Source organism: Staurois parvus, unplaced genomic scaffold (assembly GCF_062004578.1).
Source record: "Staurois parvus isolate SC_StPar_1 unplaced genomic scaffold, SC_StPar_1.0 ptg001146l, whole genome shotgun sequence".
NCBI classification, from domain to species: Eukaryota; Metazoa; Chordata; class Amphibia; order Anura; family Ranidae; genus Staurois; species Staurois parvus.
The window spans coordinates 2,144,506-2,160,604 of record NW_028318942.1 but is presented as its reverse complement, the minus strand read 5'-3'; the positions used below and the strand labels follow the sequence as shown (position 1 = coordinate 2,160,604).

The window sequence follows — 16,099 nt, the reverse complement described above, 5'->3', positions numbered from 1 at the left end:
GATTCTCTTCTTTGTCTACAGTTAACACTGTCTCAATGGCTATCAGTTCTGCTTTTTGTGCTGAAAAATGTCCTGGAAGTCTGTGTTGTATGGCATATCCTCTCTTTGGAAACCAGATTGCATAACCTGAAAAATACTCCCCTGAGACACAATAACGTGAACCATCGACAAACACAGGTTCATCAGTCTTCTCTGCTTCTCTGCGAAACAGAGGAGAGTGAGTGTCTTGGACTTCACATGAACACTCATGTTCTGATCCATTATATTCCATCAATTGAGGGAGTACATATTTGGCATTATGTTCAACCTGGATCTGTTTGGGTGATAAAGCCAACAACCATTGTGAAAATCTTTGATTGGAAACACCTGGGATGTTTTTTTTCAAGGAGAAATTTCAGGGTGGAATGAGGTGTTTGTAAGATAATTTTGTTGAATCCTACAATGTGCTCAGTTGCTTTTACTGCATAGTGAACTCCTACCAGTTGTTTAACACATGTGTCAAAACCTTTCTCAACAGGTGTTAAAAGCCTAGAGAAATATGCTAGGATCCTCCAATTTCCTCCTTGTAGCTGAAGCAACACCGAAGAAATAGCAGTTTCAGATGTATGCACCTGCAAAGCAAACGGTGCTTGCTTTTCTACTGTAGTTAGGGCTGGTGCTGTCTGCAAATCTTTTTTCAAAGATTCAAAGGCCTTTTGCTGAACTTCTGTCCAAGGACCAAAACCATTTTCCTCATTATTCTTTAGAAGTTCATACAGAGGTTTTGCTTTATCAGCAAATGACTCAATGAACTCTCTAGAAAAATTCACTAATCCTAGGAATTGTCTTAGTGCTTTGAATGTTGTTGGTACAGGAAGTGCAGCAATAGCATTAACCCTTTCTTGCAAAGGTTGGCGTTTACCCGGACTGATCTGAATGCCGAGAAACTTAACCTCGCGTTTCATGAGCTGAACCTTACGAGTATTCAGCTTGAGACCTGCATCTTGCAGCAGATCAAACAATTCTGCCTAAAGGGTTAAATGTTCTTGCTCATTTTCTGTTGACAACAAGATATGGTCCACATGTTGTAGGATACATTCTGGCCTAGAAAATTTAGATAGGACATCTGCTAAAGCTTGATGAAATATACTTGAGCTCAAATGTAGGCTTTTCACAAGACGTGTGAAGGTATACTGAGCATTTTCAAAGGAGAAGGCAAATTTATATTGACAGCTTTTAGATAAAGAGATTGAGAAAAATCCATTTGCAATGTCAATCACAGAGAACACTTTTGCTTTTGCATCAATTCGGGACATCATATCTGGTGTATCTGCCACTATTGGAGCGCAGCTTGGGGTATATTTATTCAGCATTCTGAGATCTACCAGAAGCCTGAATGATTTAGGGTCATCACGTTTAGGTACTACCCATAATGGATTGTTTGTTACAGAATTTGTTTTTCTGATAATACCTTGTTGCAGAAGCTCCTGTATGACTATTGATACTGGTTCAATAGATTCTGGTGGCAATTTGTATTGCTTCCGTGGGGGCGGATCCTTGCCTTGCACGTCTACTTCTATGTCTTTAAATAGACCGGCCTCATTTTTGCCTTGGCTCCAAAGATTTTTGTATGATTTGACCAATTGTTCTAATTGTTGATTGTCACCACTATCTGGCCATTTATGGTCTGCAGCAAGCACTTCTGTTAAACAGATACTGCCGACCTCACAGTAATCTGCTGGGTCAATTACCACAGGCTTACGATTAATGGAACCTTTCCATACAATGCCATTACCAAGATCAATTATCCAACCTCTTCGTTGAAGGATATCTGTCCCAATGATATTCTCTGCACCTTGACAATACCAAATATCAATCTCAGTATCCAAATAATCAGGGATTTCAAATGAAACATTTTTACACATTGAAGCTTTCGAATTACCTGATCCGTTAAATCCAACAACTGTACATACTGTTGCATCTGTCAAAAGAGGTAATCTTACACCAGTAATAGAAATTTCAGCACCTGTATCGATTAAAAACTTGAGCTTTTGTCCATTCAATTTTGCTTTAATGTAAGGGCGTCCACATTTATCTAGACATATTGGTGTTACATATTCTAGATGATGAGATTTTATTTCCTTTTTATTGTCTAGTCATGGAGTAGGCAATAATGGAGCTGAATTAACAGTGGTTGACTGCAAGTTCTTTTCAGTCAAACCGCTGCTGACTGATAACTCTCTGATTTGTTTTATTAGAGGAGCATAGGGAGAAGAAGATTGAGTTTCCTTCTGACTAGGAGGAGCAGATGGTTCAAGAGAGATAAGTCCATTTTCTTTACCTAAATTTCTTGAATCCTTTATCTGCATATCCTTTAAGAATTTTTTACACTTCCATTTTAAATGTCCAGGCTTTTGACAGTAGTAACAAGGTATTGGCTCTTTCTGTCTCACCTGCTTGTATCTGTCACTTTTACTAAGAGCAGTCATTCCTGTCTTAGCTGTAGTTTGACCGTTCCTATTTAAAGTGTCATTTTGAACTAGAGCTATCTTAGACTTGAGATAGTTCTGTTTCATTTGTCTTCTGATTTTATCAATGAATGAACAAGCATCTGTAATCAAATTTTTATCTTGCACAATGGCCAAAGAAGTTGGATCAAGATATTTAAATTTTTTTACAAATGCTTTTATCATACCTGTATCGTTTTCATCATCTACGCCCAAGACCATTTTGTATGCCTTTGTGAATTTAATTTTAAATTCATAAGGGTCCTCTCTAACTGAAGTCTGTAATGAGTCTAGTACTTCTAAAGAAGGTACTTCCTCACCTGTGGTACATAACAACAATTGTCGTAATCTGTCTGATGCGTCACTATGTATCTCCTGTCCGTCATCGTCAATAACAGGTGATTGCACAAGTCGTCTAGCAAAATGAGCAGGTATCCATAGATAATAGATACGGTTACGCTGTTCGTCAGTCAAGTGATAACGATCTGTATAAGACTCGAAGATGTCCGCATTATAAAAGGCATCGACCTTTGAGTCATACGCTGGAATATCTTTTAAAATCTTAATTAATTGATCATGAATTTGTAACCTTAATTTAGCTGCACGGTCAAGTAGTTTTTTCTTTCTAACTTCGGCTTCGTCATTTGCGTCATCATTTGCGTCATCTTCCCCCATTTCAGGAATGCAGGAAGCTTGAGGCTTTGACTTTTTAGAATCAGTCTTTTTACCACCTTTTGTTAATACAGCAACCTCTTTTCTGTCATTCTGCAGTCTTAACAAAAGATTTGTTTTAGAATCAATTTGCTCCTCAAGATTTTCTATGTAGTTACAAAGAATGTCACAATTTGGACAATTAAGAGGATCTTGAGACAAATTTTCATGCATTTCTGTGTTCTGTACAGTGCTACATTCTGTCTGCTTTAGTGTAGAAACACTTTTAGCAGGTAAGTCAATATTCAAAATCATTTTGTTGAATATTCTTACCAACTTTAAGATATTAGATATCTTCTTATGCTTTTTGTTTACAGTAAATCTAGATTTATCTATCTGAACATTGGCCTGTAAACATTCCTTGTACATGTACTGCCATAATTTACCATCATCAGGATATAAAGAAACATCCTTAAACTCTAACTTGCTTTCTATAGCTAGTTTATCAATAAATTCCATAACTTTTACTTACCGTAATCAGATGATTTTCTTTTTTGCAGCCGGTGGCTCAGTCACTGGACCTCTCGTCCACGTCTGACGAAACACAAACGCCTTCACTTCTAGGTTCTTTGCACCGTGTTTTTTCCCAAAACTTGATCAGTCTGTGCTTTCTCCCCCTTTATCAAGGAAGGAAAAACCGGAAAAAACTGTGGCGGAGGCTGGCTTAGCCAAATGTTAAATATCGTGACACTTATATTATTTAAGTGTCTGTCTTTAGCGTTTGAGGCAAAGTGTTCTAGTGCCAGGCTGATTTAAAACAGTGTGACTTTTATTTAATTCACACTTGGCATCAAAAATGAATACAAAAGATAAAATAAAATACAGAGTAAAATATAACAAAAGTTGTAGATTATGGAAAAAGAAATAAGCTTTGGAGAAATGTCTAATCTCTTGCCTGTTCTATGACAAGTGTTTCAGTCTTGGCAAGGAAGACAACAGGTGTATCAAGGCTTTGCAGGCCTTAAATATGTCAGTGCGTGTCAGCTGTATAATGTCTTGATGTATGAGTGTGAGTGAGTGTATGTGACTCTCTATCTCTAAGGCACATCTTATATATATTTTACCAGACCAACCCACTAAACAGTTATTTCCTAATTCAGTGTTAGCTAAATAAGTAAAACCCTTATTTGTACTTCTTCTAAACTTATACTCTTAGTGTCCATATATGTAAACCTTCTAAACTTATATTCTTAGTGTGACGTTATCTGCAAACCTCTTAGACGACAGAAATACATGATACTGTAATATAATATACAATGGCTTCACATATCTTTAGCAAGGGACAATGTTCACATAAATGCATATATCCAACAATAATTGATACTAAACTTATCACACACTATTCCTAACTAATAAATTGATTATAAATAAGCATCCAACTAACTATATTATAGATTAGACATGATTTTCTTTATAAAAGACATATCCTTTCTTTGTTCTACTACATATCAATATCTTTTTGACATTCCAGTTTCTATTCTTAAGAGAAGCTTATGACCTGCTGACCTCTTAGACATGAATATACCATGGTTCATCTTTAACACCTGTTTTCCAAAGCTTCATACACACGCTAAGTTAAAATTACTTCTCAATGACTTTGCTGTCATTTTGAAAGATATGAAAAGATACAGACGTCTGTTTTATGATGAATTAATTTCTACAGGGTACATTCACTTCTCTCGGAACAGCCTCCACACTTCCCTTCCTCAGCCCAGGAAAACAGCAGGGAACCACTTCTCCTTCTTACCTCAGTGTCCATTCACCTCATTAAGCCATCTCCATTTGTCAGAACTACACCTCCCACAAGCCTTGAAGTCCATATCCTGAGTGCCTTCCTATTGGGCAGAGGGCAAGTTCAACACTGTCTGTACCAGGGGCGGACTGACCATTTGGAAACACGAGCACCGCCCGAGGGCCCAGGGTCAGTAGGGGGCCCCATGAGATGCCCCTGGTACCTTTTTCATAGGCTTTTTTGAGTTTGGGCAAGGGCACAGGGGCCCCATAATCCCCTATTGCCCAGGGGCCCCATGAGTTGTCAGTCCGACCCTGGTCTGTACACAGCACTACAATAAGAGTCTCCTCCTGTAATTATGCCTGCGTAAAGATCTCCAATGCTGATAGATAGATAGATAGATAGATAGATAGATAGATAGATAGATAGATAGATAGAGCAGTATAGGGCAGTACTATGGTCATTGGTTTGAATCCCAACCACGGCACCACCTGCCAGGAGTTTGCATGTTCTGCATGGGTTTCCTCCGAGTACTCCAGTTTCCTCTCACATGCCAAAGACAGCTGTTAGGTTAATTGGATCCTGTTTAAATTGGCCCTAGTGTGTGTAGGAATGAATGTAAGTTAAGGACCTCAGATTGTACACTCCTTGAGGGTTAGGAACTGATGTGAATGTACATTACATTACATTACATTACATTGAGTTTATATAGCGCCAAAGGGTTTGCTCAGCGCTGTACAATAGAGGGGGGGACAATACATGAAACATTACAGCAACTACAAACAGCACACGAGGGGTTATAGGGCCCTACTCTTTCGAGCTTACAATCTAGGAGGGAGGGGGTAGTGGTACAGGAGGAAGTGGCTGTGGGGGATGGAGTGGTAGGAGGAATGAAGGAGAGCAGCAGTTATGTGAGGGTGGGGTAGGCTTCCCTGAAGAGGTGGGTTTTCAGGGAGTGCCTGAAGGTGAGGAGGGAAGGTGACAGTCTGATGGATTGGGGTAGTGAGTTCCAGAGGATGGGGGAGGACCTGGAGAAGTCTTGCAGACGTGCGTGTGAGGAGGAGACCAGGGAGCAAGATAGAAGGAGGTCCTGTGAAGAGCGAAGGGTACGGGTAGGGTGGTACTTGGGAATCAGGTTGGTGAGGTAGTTAGGGGCAGTGTTGTGAATGGCTTTGTAGGTCAGAGTGAGTAGTTTGAATTTGATGCGTTGGGCGATAGGGAGCCAGTGGAGGGAGAGGCAGAGGGGGGTGGCAGAGGTGGAGCGGGTGGTGAGGTGGATGAGTCTAGCCGCTGAGTTGAGGATGGTCTGAAGCGGGGAGAGCCTGCACTGGGGTAGGCCGGTGAGGAGGAAGTTGCAGTAGTCAAGGCGTGAGATAATCAGGGAGTGCACAAGTAGTTTAGTGGTGTCTGGGGTAAGGAAGGAGCGTATTTTGGCGATATTGCGGAGGTGGAGTCTGCATGTGTTTGTGAGCGATTTGACATGAGGTTGGAAGGAGAGGTTAGAGTCCAGAATGACTCCAAGGACTTTGGCTTGCGGGGCGGGATTGATGGTGGTGATGTTAGTAGTGATGGATAGGATGGGGGGGGGGCGCGGGCAGGAGGGAAGACGAGAAGCTCGGTTTTGGAGAGGTTGAGTACAATATATATGTAAAGAGCTGTGTAAATTGATGGCGCTATACAAGTACCTGAAATAAATAGATAGATAGATAGATACTCTGTGTATATATATATATATATATATATATATATATATATATATATTTGATAACCAGAAGATTATTGTACAGAATACTTTTACTGACCTAAAGTCTAAATGACCTCTGCTCTCTATTTCATTTCAGGATACGGAGAGAGCTGTGGTCCACCTCCAGCCATCCTGTATGGAGATACCGTTGATACAAAAAAGCCTAGCTATCAACCTGGCTCTAGTGTGAAGTTTAAATGTGCAAGTTTTTATGTTCTTGAAGGGAATGAACTTATTACATGTAAAGATGGAGAATGGGGAAAAGAACCAACTTGCAGAGGTAAATTGATTTCAGTTTCAATTTCAGTTATCATACAGCTCTGGTGGATTCACTTTTCCTGGGGCTAAAACGGTTGTAAAGGCTAAAGGTTTTTTTTACCTTCATGTATGCTGCTCCCCCCACAGCTCCCCCAACACTCACCTGAATCCCCTCTCGATTCAACAAAGTGCACAGGAGCCTCGGCTGTCCTGGGTCTCTCTCTCCTCACTGGCTGAGACAGCAGTGGGAGCCAGGACTTTTTCGTTTAAGTCATTAGGCATAGTAGCTGGCTGAGAGCTTGAACAGGAGGCTGCTGCAGATATGTACACTGAGGGGTTCATTTACCAAATGCAAATAGATTGTGCACTTTGCAAAGTGCAGTTGTGCTAAAGCTTAGTAAATGAGGTAAAGCTTCAATTTGCAAAGAATACCCAATCACATGCAAGGAAAATTAAAAAAAATTGCATTTTTGCTTGTGCATGATTGAATGATGGAAGCCAGCAGAGTTTTTGCTCATTTACTAAGCTCTGGAGCAACTGCTCATGCAAAGTGCACAGTCTATGTGCCGTCTATAAATCAACCCCATAGTTTGGTGCAAATGAATGGCTATAAGATAAACTTTAGACCTCATTTAAATGGATGTACCAATCCATACACATAGTTACATAGTTAGTCTGGTTGAAAAAAAGACAAAAGTCCATCCATACACAAGTGAAGAGCCATCTTCACCCACACAGGATGCATAGGAGTTCCATGCCGCTGGTCTTAATTTGACAGCCTTGCTGGTGTGTGTCCTCTGCCTAACAGTGCCAGTCAGTGCTACTTATCAGTGCCAGTCAGTGCTGCCTATCAGTGCCAGTCAGTGCTGCCTATCAGTGCCATATATGAGTGCTGCCTTTCAGTGCCCATCAGTGATGCCTGTCAATGCCCATCAGTGCCACCTACCAGTGCCTCCTCATCAGTGCCCATCAGTGCCACCTATCAGTACACATCCAGTGCAGCTTATCAGTGCCCATCACTGCAGCCTTATTAGCACGCATCAGTGAAGGAGAAAAATCACTTATTTACAAAATTTTATAACAGAAACTAAGAAAAAAAGTTTTTTTTTCAAAATTTTCAGTTGTTTTTGGTTTGTTTCGCAAAAAATAAAAAACCCAGAGGTGATTAAATACCACCAAAAAAAAAAGCTCTATCTAAAAAAAATGATAAAAATTTAATATGGGTTCAGTGTTGCATGACCGCGCAAATGTCATTCAAAGTGCGACAGCGCTGAAATCTGAAAATTGGCCTGGGCAGGAAGGGGATGAAAGTGCCCTGTAGGCAAAGGGGTTAAACACACACACAGGCATATTTTATTTAATTATCTTTTTTACTTATTTGCAGCGCCTTGTACTATTACCACCTCTACTATGCTAGAAAACAACATTCAATTGAAGTATAAGCCTGACGGGGATAAAACAAGGAAATTATATGTTTCACATTTGGATTATGTGTCATTTGAGTGTGCTCCAGGATATAATATAGATGATACAAAACATCTGAGATTTCAATGCTTGGACGGGGTAAAAACATACCCAAAATGCCTAAAGTAGGTAAGTAACAGGATACCCAATAATGCACCTTCTCCACCTACAATCATACAAAAATATTAGATGTGTTATATAATCTGTCAGCTAAATTATAGAGAGTGAGATCTATAGCTGCGTATGTGTGTGTGTGTGCGGGGGGGTTTTCAGCGGGACTATGGGGGGAACACAGTTCTTGCACCTCCAGCACTGAATGTAATGGCAAGGGGTGCTGGGGTGTGCTGGAGGGTCGATGATGCTGGGAAATCTATGGGTGCTAATGGGGGAACTATTGTTGCTGGGGGGGGGTCTTATGTTGCTGGGTGGCATCTACTGTTAAGGGAGGGGTCTATGGTTGCTGGCTGATGAAGGGTTTGTTGCTGGGAGATCTATTGTTGCTTCTGAGGGTCTATTGTTGCTGGGACGGTATTTTGTTGCAGGGAGTCTGTTGTTGCTGGGGGGTCTATCATTGCTGCTGGCTGCAGGGGATCTAGTTTATTGTTTTTCTTGCTATCTTTGACAAATTCCATACAAACTACTTAGAACCACAAAATGATACCTGGTTCTGTATTTTTTAAAAGGGGTGGTACTGGGAAGTGGGTAAGGGGTGGAACAAAGGGGGTAGGGGGCGGAGACAAGGGTGACTCGGAAGGGGGTTCTACCTGCACCTATTTTCTGAGAAAAAAATCCCTGCTAATAATCATTGGACAGTTTCAGCAAGACGTAACGATTATAGTAATCAATTTAAATTCTTTTTCACTTATTTTTTTACTGTAATATAACTGGATCAGAGGCGGACTGACAATTCATGGGGCCCCCCGGGCAATAGGGGATCATGGGGCCCCTGTGTCCTTGCCCAAACTCAAAAAAGCCTATGAAAAAGGTACCAGGGGCATTTCATGGGGCCCCCTACTGAGTCCGGGCCCTTGGGCAGTGCCCGTGTTTCCCAATGGTCAGTCCGCCCCTGAACTGGATACTAACATTTATAGGTAAAGTTGATCCAGGGAATATCCGATTGCCTCTCGGGGGATCAGAAAGAAATTTTGTCCCCTGCAGGAGCAAATTGGATCATGCTTTGCTGAGTTTTTTTGTCTTCCTCTGGATCAATATATAGGATTATAACTTTTTTTTTTTTTAATGGTTGAACTGGATGGACTTTTGTCTTTTTTCAGTCAGACTAACTATGTACAGTAACTATGTAATTGGTAAACTTGCCACAAGAGAAATTTTGTGTACATACCATCTTCCTGCACCCCTCTTTCCCCTATCACTTTTAAATCATAATTATAATTTCTCCAAGATTTCCATTGTGTGGCCCTCTTAGCACTACAAGATCTAGGGCCAAAATCTTCATCAGTTTCTGAGATGGCCATCGAACTGCACAATGGCCAATGTCCACATCAAAGAAAAGCTCACCAGTCTATCAGGTTGAGGATGCGCTTTCAAATGAAATGAATTGCTTTGCAGTTTCCTGGGTACAACGTGACATTTTGGGGCTTTTTCAGTCCAGTTCCTGGTAGGTTGACTTTCCTGATCAGCAAATGTGTTCAGGTCATACTGAAGCCAGAAGATCAGCATATTAGCCAGGAATCTTTTTCTGAAGGAGGTCCACAATGGCAGACACTATTCATCAATCTCTTGGGAAACTTCCCTTGCAAGCTGAAGAACCTATTTGTCTTTTGTAAAGTAACCACTATATTCTCCGTCTTCCAGTTGCCCAGTGTCACCTAAATAGATTCTTCACCCTAGAAAGACAACAATAGAAGTCGGCAGCTACAAATACTGTAGCTGCTGACCAGGGGCGGACTGACAACTCATGGGGCCCCCGGGCAATAAGGGATCATGGGGCCCCTGTATCCTTGCCCACACTCAAAAAAAGCCTATAAAAGGTACCAGGGGCATTTCATGGGTCCCCCTACTGACCCCGGGCCCTCGGGCAGCGCCCGAGTTCTCGAATGGTCAGTACGCCCCTGCTGCTGACTTAAAAACCACTTGCCCTCCAGAGGATTTAGTAAAGAGGTAATTCTGGCGCACAGAGGTGAAGTAATATATAAGCAATATATGTAAATAAACCGATGTAGAAGATAGTAATGATATAAAGCACTGTAAATGAAAGTATAATGTTCATAAATACACAAAAAAAGTCCTTATAAGAGTCTCTCGGGCTATCGTCCCAAAGATTAGCACAAAGTAGCGGCAGCCATCCTCGGAGCAAATCCAGCTCTGTATACAAGGACAAAAAGAGAGAAACAGAAGGTGCCCATCTAAGTGCAGTGATTGAAACTGTATTTAATGGCAAAGGAATAAAAACACTCACAAGAGTAGTAAGAAAGCAAGCTCATCTGTGTATATAAGGTGACCGATCTTCAACGTCCTGCAGGCACCATCAATGTATATAGGGTGACCGCTCCTCAACGTCCTGCAGGCACCACCAGTGTATATTGGGTGACCGCTCCTCAATGTCCTGCAGGCACCACCAGTGTATATTCGGTGACCGCTCCTCAACGTCCTGCAGGCACCACCGGTGTATATAGGGTGACTGCTCCTCAACGTCCTGCAGGCACCACCTGTCAGGGCCTGGACTTGAACCTGGGACTTCTACTGTGTCAGGCAGTAACTCTTCTCACTGAGCTACCTAGGATGCTGGACAACACTCTGCCTCTTCTATTGGATAATCCTGCCTTGTGCCTTGTTTGCTCTTGAACCTTGAACTCCTTGCTCCTCCCATGAACTTCCTATATAAGCCATGTCCTTGGACTTCCTCCTTGCCAGATTATTGTGCCTTTGCAGCCAATATCCCGCTACTGTTCCTGCTGCTGTCTACACCTCCGCTACTGATCTTTGGCTTGTTCCTGACCACGATTTTGTCTCATCCTAACATACTACGATTGATCTGCTACTATTTGTGACCGACCCTTGGCTTGTGACCGACTCTGCTTTTGTCTGATCCCTAACTTGTTGATCCGCTATTGGTTCCCAGTCTGCTCATTCCCTGGTGGGGTGATCCTGAGATCTGCGACCTGGTATTAACACGCAGCCCAATCCATCTCCACCATTAGGAGCTCTGGTGAATACCGGTTAATACTTAGACCCCTGCACCTCAGGTGAGCCTGCGTCATTCCCACGGGGATCCGCTGGTGTACCTATCCTGCTGGTTCCAGATAAGCCTTTTACTGCTATAGCAACTGGTCTCTGAACCTGACCTTACACCGTGACACCACTGGTGTATATTAGGTGACCGGTCCTCAACAACCTGCAGGCACCACCGATGGCTGGGGGATGTGTGCTGGGCTGATGGAGATGTATGAAGGCACTGTAAGGGTCAATCCTGCAGAGTAATGGTGCTGTGAAGCCAATCCAGTGGCGTCTGTGCAGGAAGGGACTGTGCAACCAGTTTGAAGCGCAGCGGTAGAAGTGACGTCACCAGAAGAGGCAGAGGGCTGGTAGGATCAGAAGACATAGATGTAGGACAGGCAGGCTATGAGTACAAAGTCTCTAGCTCCTTCTGTTGGCCTGGTGGTGCTGGGGGCGGTTACAGCTTAAGTAGAGGACGCTGTCAGCGTTGAACAACACCGCTCAGCGGGTATTTAAAGTCGCAGTGCCATAACAGGAAAGCATAACTGGTGTGAAATAATAATGGTCACAATATACCATATTTTTCGTCCCATAAGACGCACCTGACCATAAGACGCACCTAGGTTTTAGAAGAGGAAAACAAGAAAAAAAAATATTCTGAACCAATGGACTGCAGACATAGTACAGGAAATGACCAGAGACTGCGGACTTGGTACAGGAAATGACCAGAGACTGCGGACCTTTGGGAAGCGGGTACCTGAATTTGACAGGTACCCGCTCCCACTTCCACCTAGGTGATCGGAAGCAGAAGTTGTCCTCCCCCCTCCCTCCCCATAATCTTCTGGGACACTTGACAGGTCCCAGAAGACTATGGGGCCATTCACAAAGCGCAGCACTTCTCGTGAATGCGCAGTGGGCACCCGGCTGTGAAGCCACAAGCTGTCATAGCCGGGTGTACACACTAAAGATGCCGGCGCCAGGGATAGAAGACGGCTAGTGAAACCAGCGGTGGTGAGGACACCACTGGACCGAGGAACAGGTAACTGGTTGTATTTTAAAAGTCAGCAGCTACAGTTTTTGTAGCTGCTGACTTTTTTTTTTCTTGGACTCCTCCTCTCTTCTGCCACAGAAGAGCCGAGTGGCCGGCCTGATATTCTAACATGGCGGCGGCGACAGGGGGAATACCAGGCCGGCCGCTCCATATTAGCTCCATAAGACTCACAGACATTTCCCCCCATTTTTGGGGGGGGGAAAGTGCATCTTATGGAACGAAAAATTCGGTAAGTGCACCAATGTTATGAGCAACAATGAAAAAGGAATTAATAAGGGATATATGTGCATAAGAGTGTAAATACACTGGTATTAACAATACAGAAGATATGTTAAACTAAAAGATGATGATAAATGATGAGAATGAAAATAAAACACATTAGTATGAGTGAAGTAGATTATAAATGTAATGAAAGGAAACATTACAGTAAAAAATAGAGAGCTAAGACATTATAAAAGGAAGCTAAAGACCATCTGGCCATATACGCATGCCGGTATATACAACTATACTTGCAGAATATAAAATGCGTTCATGTCAATGAATAAATGAAGATATGTGAAAAAATGAGCACATTTTTACAGTATTGTATGTATTTCAATCTCTTCCTTCAGCCCTCCTGGAACTAGGATACCTAAAGTGTAGATCCAATATGTTTTACGTTGACAGAGGCCTTTAGAGCATTCTGCCACAGAGGGTAATGTGGGAATGTGTTCCAGGATCCACACAGTCCCGTGTTGGATTTGTCATGTGTTCTATAAAATGTCTGGAGACACTACATTTATCAGATCCTGCTTCAATGAGACATCTATGCTTACCAAAACATTTACGCAACGTTCTGATGGTCCTCCCTACGTAAAATAATCTACATGGGCATATCAGACAGTAAATCACATATTCAGTAGAACAGTTATAAAATTCTTTGATGGAGTAGGTCTTCACTTTGATGGAATACATTTTCTGACCATGCTGAATGAAGGAGCATGTGAGGCACAACACCTTTTTTACATTGATACATCCCAACCAAATGGATCAGTTTGGTACGTGGTTTCGGATTCGAAGTGCGTTTAATTTTGCTAGTGGCTATTTGGCTTTTGATGCTTTTGGCTTTCCGGTATGAGACTTTGGGCATTCAGTAATAGATGTATGTAGGAAGGGATCATGTAGCAGTATAGGCCAGTGTCTGCGCAGGATGTTCTCCATTTTCTTATATTGAGTGTGAAATTGTGTGGTGAAACAAATGGGTTGTGCGTTTTCATCTGGGACTAATGTGTTGGGCTCACGGGCTGGTCTATCTAGGTATTATTGAAAGGAATCTTGTATGAGGGGAGCAGGGTATCCTTTTTCCAAAAATGTTTTAGACAGGGTTTTGCTATGGTCGATATAATCGGTCTTCCAAGTGCAATTATTTTTTTGCCAGCAATATTGGCTCTTAGGAACATTTTTAACCTATTGGGGATGGTGGCAACTCTGAAAATGAATATATGAGTTCCCAACAGTGGGTTTATTGTAGTTTTTGGAGACGATCTTATCATCCTCGTGGCAGAGGTGTAGATCAAGGAAAGCAAGGGTATGGGGATCTTGTACATTGGTGAAGGATAGTCAGAGATGGTTCTGGTTACAGTATTGTGCGAATGTGTCGACAGTCTGGGAAGGGCCATCCCATATGATGACAATGTCATCTATGTATCTTCCATAAAACATGATATGGGAGGCAAAAGGATTAATATGGGTTATATATTGGTGCTCCCAGAAGCCCATGGTTAGGTTGGCATAACTAGGGGCAAAATTTGCCCCCATAGCCATGCCATTCTTCTTCAAGAAGAACTCTCCTTCAAATTCAAAATAGTTGTGCCGTAGGTAGAATTGGGTGTCCTCTAGGATAAACGGTGCCTGTCTAGGATAATGAATCCTTCTTGCAGAAGCACTCGGGAGCACTGAGGATATTTGTTTTGTAATTTTGTTTTTATTACAGGTCTTTATAGAGCACCAACAATTTACACAGCACTTTACATATATTGCACATTCACATCAGTCCCTGCCCTCAAGTTGCTTGCAATCTAAGGTCCCAAACTCAAAAGCATACATACACATACTAGGGCAATTAACCTACCAGTATGTCAGAATGTTGGAGGAAACTGGAGTACCCAGATAAAACCTCCCCCAGGCTGAGGAAGACATTGCAAATTCCATGCAGGTAGTGTCCTGGTTGGGATTCAAACTGGTGACTCTAGTGTTGCAAAGCTATGCTAATCCATATGCCTTGAGCTGAGCTTTAACTGCTAGAAAGTTGGATTTTTTTTTCAGTGTTTGTCATTTTTCTTTAATTGACTAATCGCATTTCCTTATCAACTCAATATTAATCCTTTTATTTACTGCTGTAGCTCATAATACTGTTCTGCTTATGTCTTTAATGTTTAAGGTTCTAAGGAAGACCCACCAATGGTTTCACATGGAAGGAAATCGTGCAATAACAAAGAATCCTACTAAAACCTACTTTGTGAATGTCTAGAGATCTATATTGCCTGATCTGGAGGGTCACTAAACCTGTTTTTCTGGTCATTGGAGAACCCTGCCATGCATGTGGGGGTCTGATTTGTAAACAAGAGGCTACATGTGCATCTTTGGTACCTTTTAGTTCACGTTGCTGATGTTTTAGTGTTGTTAAAGGTATTTCAGTATAGTTCATATTTTTTCATAAAATGTTCTGTATGGTTCTGATTTTCTAAATGTACGAGTATCCAGTACTGCTGATAAGTTTCCACTTACCACCCAAAAAAATGAGCATCATTTTTGACTTTCAAAAAGGTGAAGATTTTTTGTAAAACTGTTCTTGTATATTACATGTCTTTGTATGTGTAGAACATTTAAAATGTAAATAAACTCTATTATTGCAACCATGAGTCTCATCTAGTAAATACTACTGAGAGTAGAGTATACTTTATTCTGCATCAACACTTCCAAAGTTATTGCATTGGTAAAACACTTTCACTTTCCTAGGCTCAGACATGTAGACTGACAAAATGGAAATAAATTATTATGTTAGCACGTAGCTTTCGCCTCTGCATTGTAGTTTACAATTTTTTATTTCTAAAGTCAAATATAATCTTTTTTTGAAGAGAAAAATCCCAAAGCTGGAAAGTAATAGTGAGATTGAAAGGTAGATGATGGTTCTACATATGCTTCGTAGCTTGGGGTGGTTCATCTAAGTCAACCTTTCTCAACCAGGGTTTTGTGGTACCCTGGAGAACCTTCAGAAGTTGTTAGTGGTTTTTGAGCAATTTCTGCCTCCCAAATAAGTAAACAAATTACACCAATAATCCTTTTAGTTATCTGTTAGGGACATTTTTCCAAATAAGCAGCAATCTAAGGAGCATTTTTCTCAATGAGCACCGAAGTCAGGAGCATTCTTCCCAATGAGCACTGATGTAGGGGGCATTCTTCTCAATAAGCACCAACGTAAGGGGCATTCTTCCCAA

The 16,099-nt window shown here is 41.7% G+C and overlaps 1 protein-coding gene across 2 annotated transcripts in view; it reads left to right on the top strand.

The window, feature by feature from the left end:
- Positions 1 to 15,517, top strand: part of LOC149439234 (coagulation factor XIII B chain-like) — a 95,925-nt gene extending 80,408 nt beyond the window's left edge. Inside the window, exons 10-12 of one of the 2 annotated variants that reach the window (XM_089659296.1) lie at positions 6,771 to 6,953; positions 8,316 to 8,520; positions 15,043 to 15,517. In XM_089659296.1, the coding sequence (XP_089515422.1) occupies positions 6,771 to 6,953; positions 8,316 to 8,520; positions 15,043 to 15,049 (395 nt within the window). In that variant the 3' untranslated portion in view covers positions 15,050 to 15,517. Of the gene's footprint in view, positions 1 to 6,770; positions 6,954 to 8,315; positions 8,525 to 15,042 lie in introns of both variants that reach the window. The other variant, XM_089659297.1, reaches the window with a different exon arrangement.
- The last annotated feature ends 582 nt before the right edge of the window (positions 15,518 to 16,099 follow it).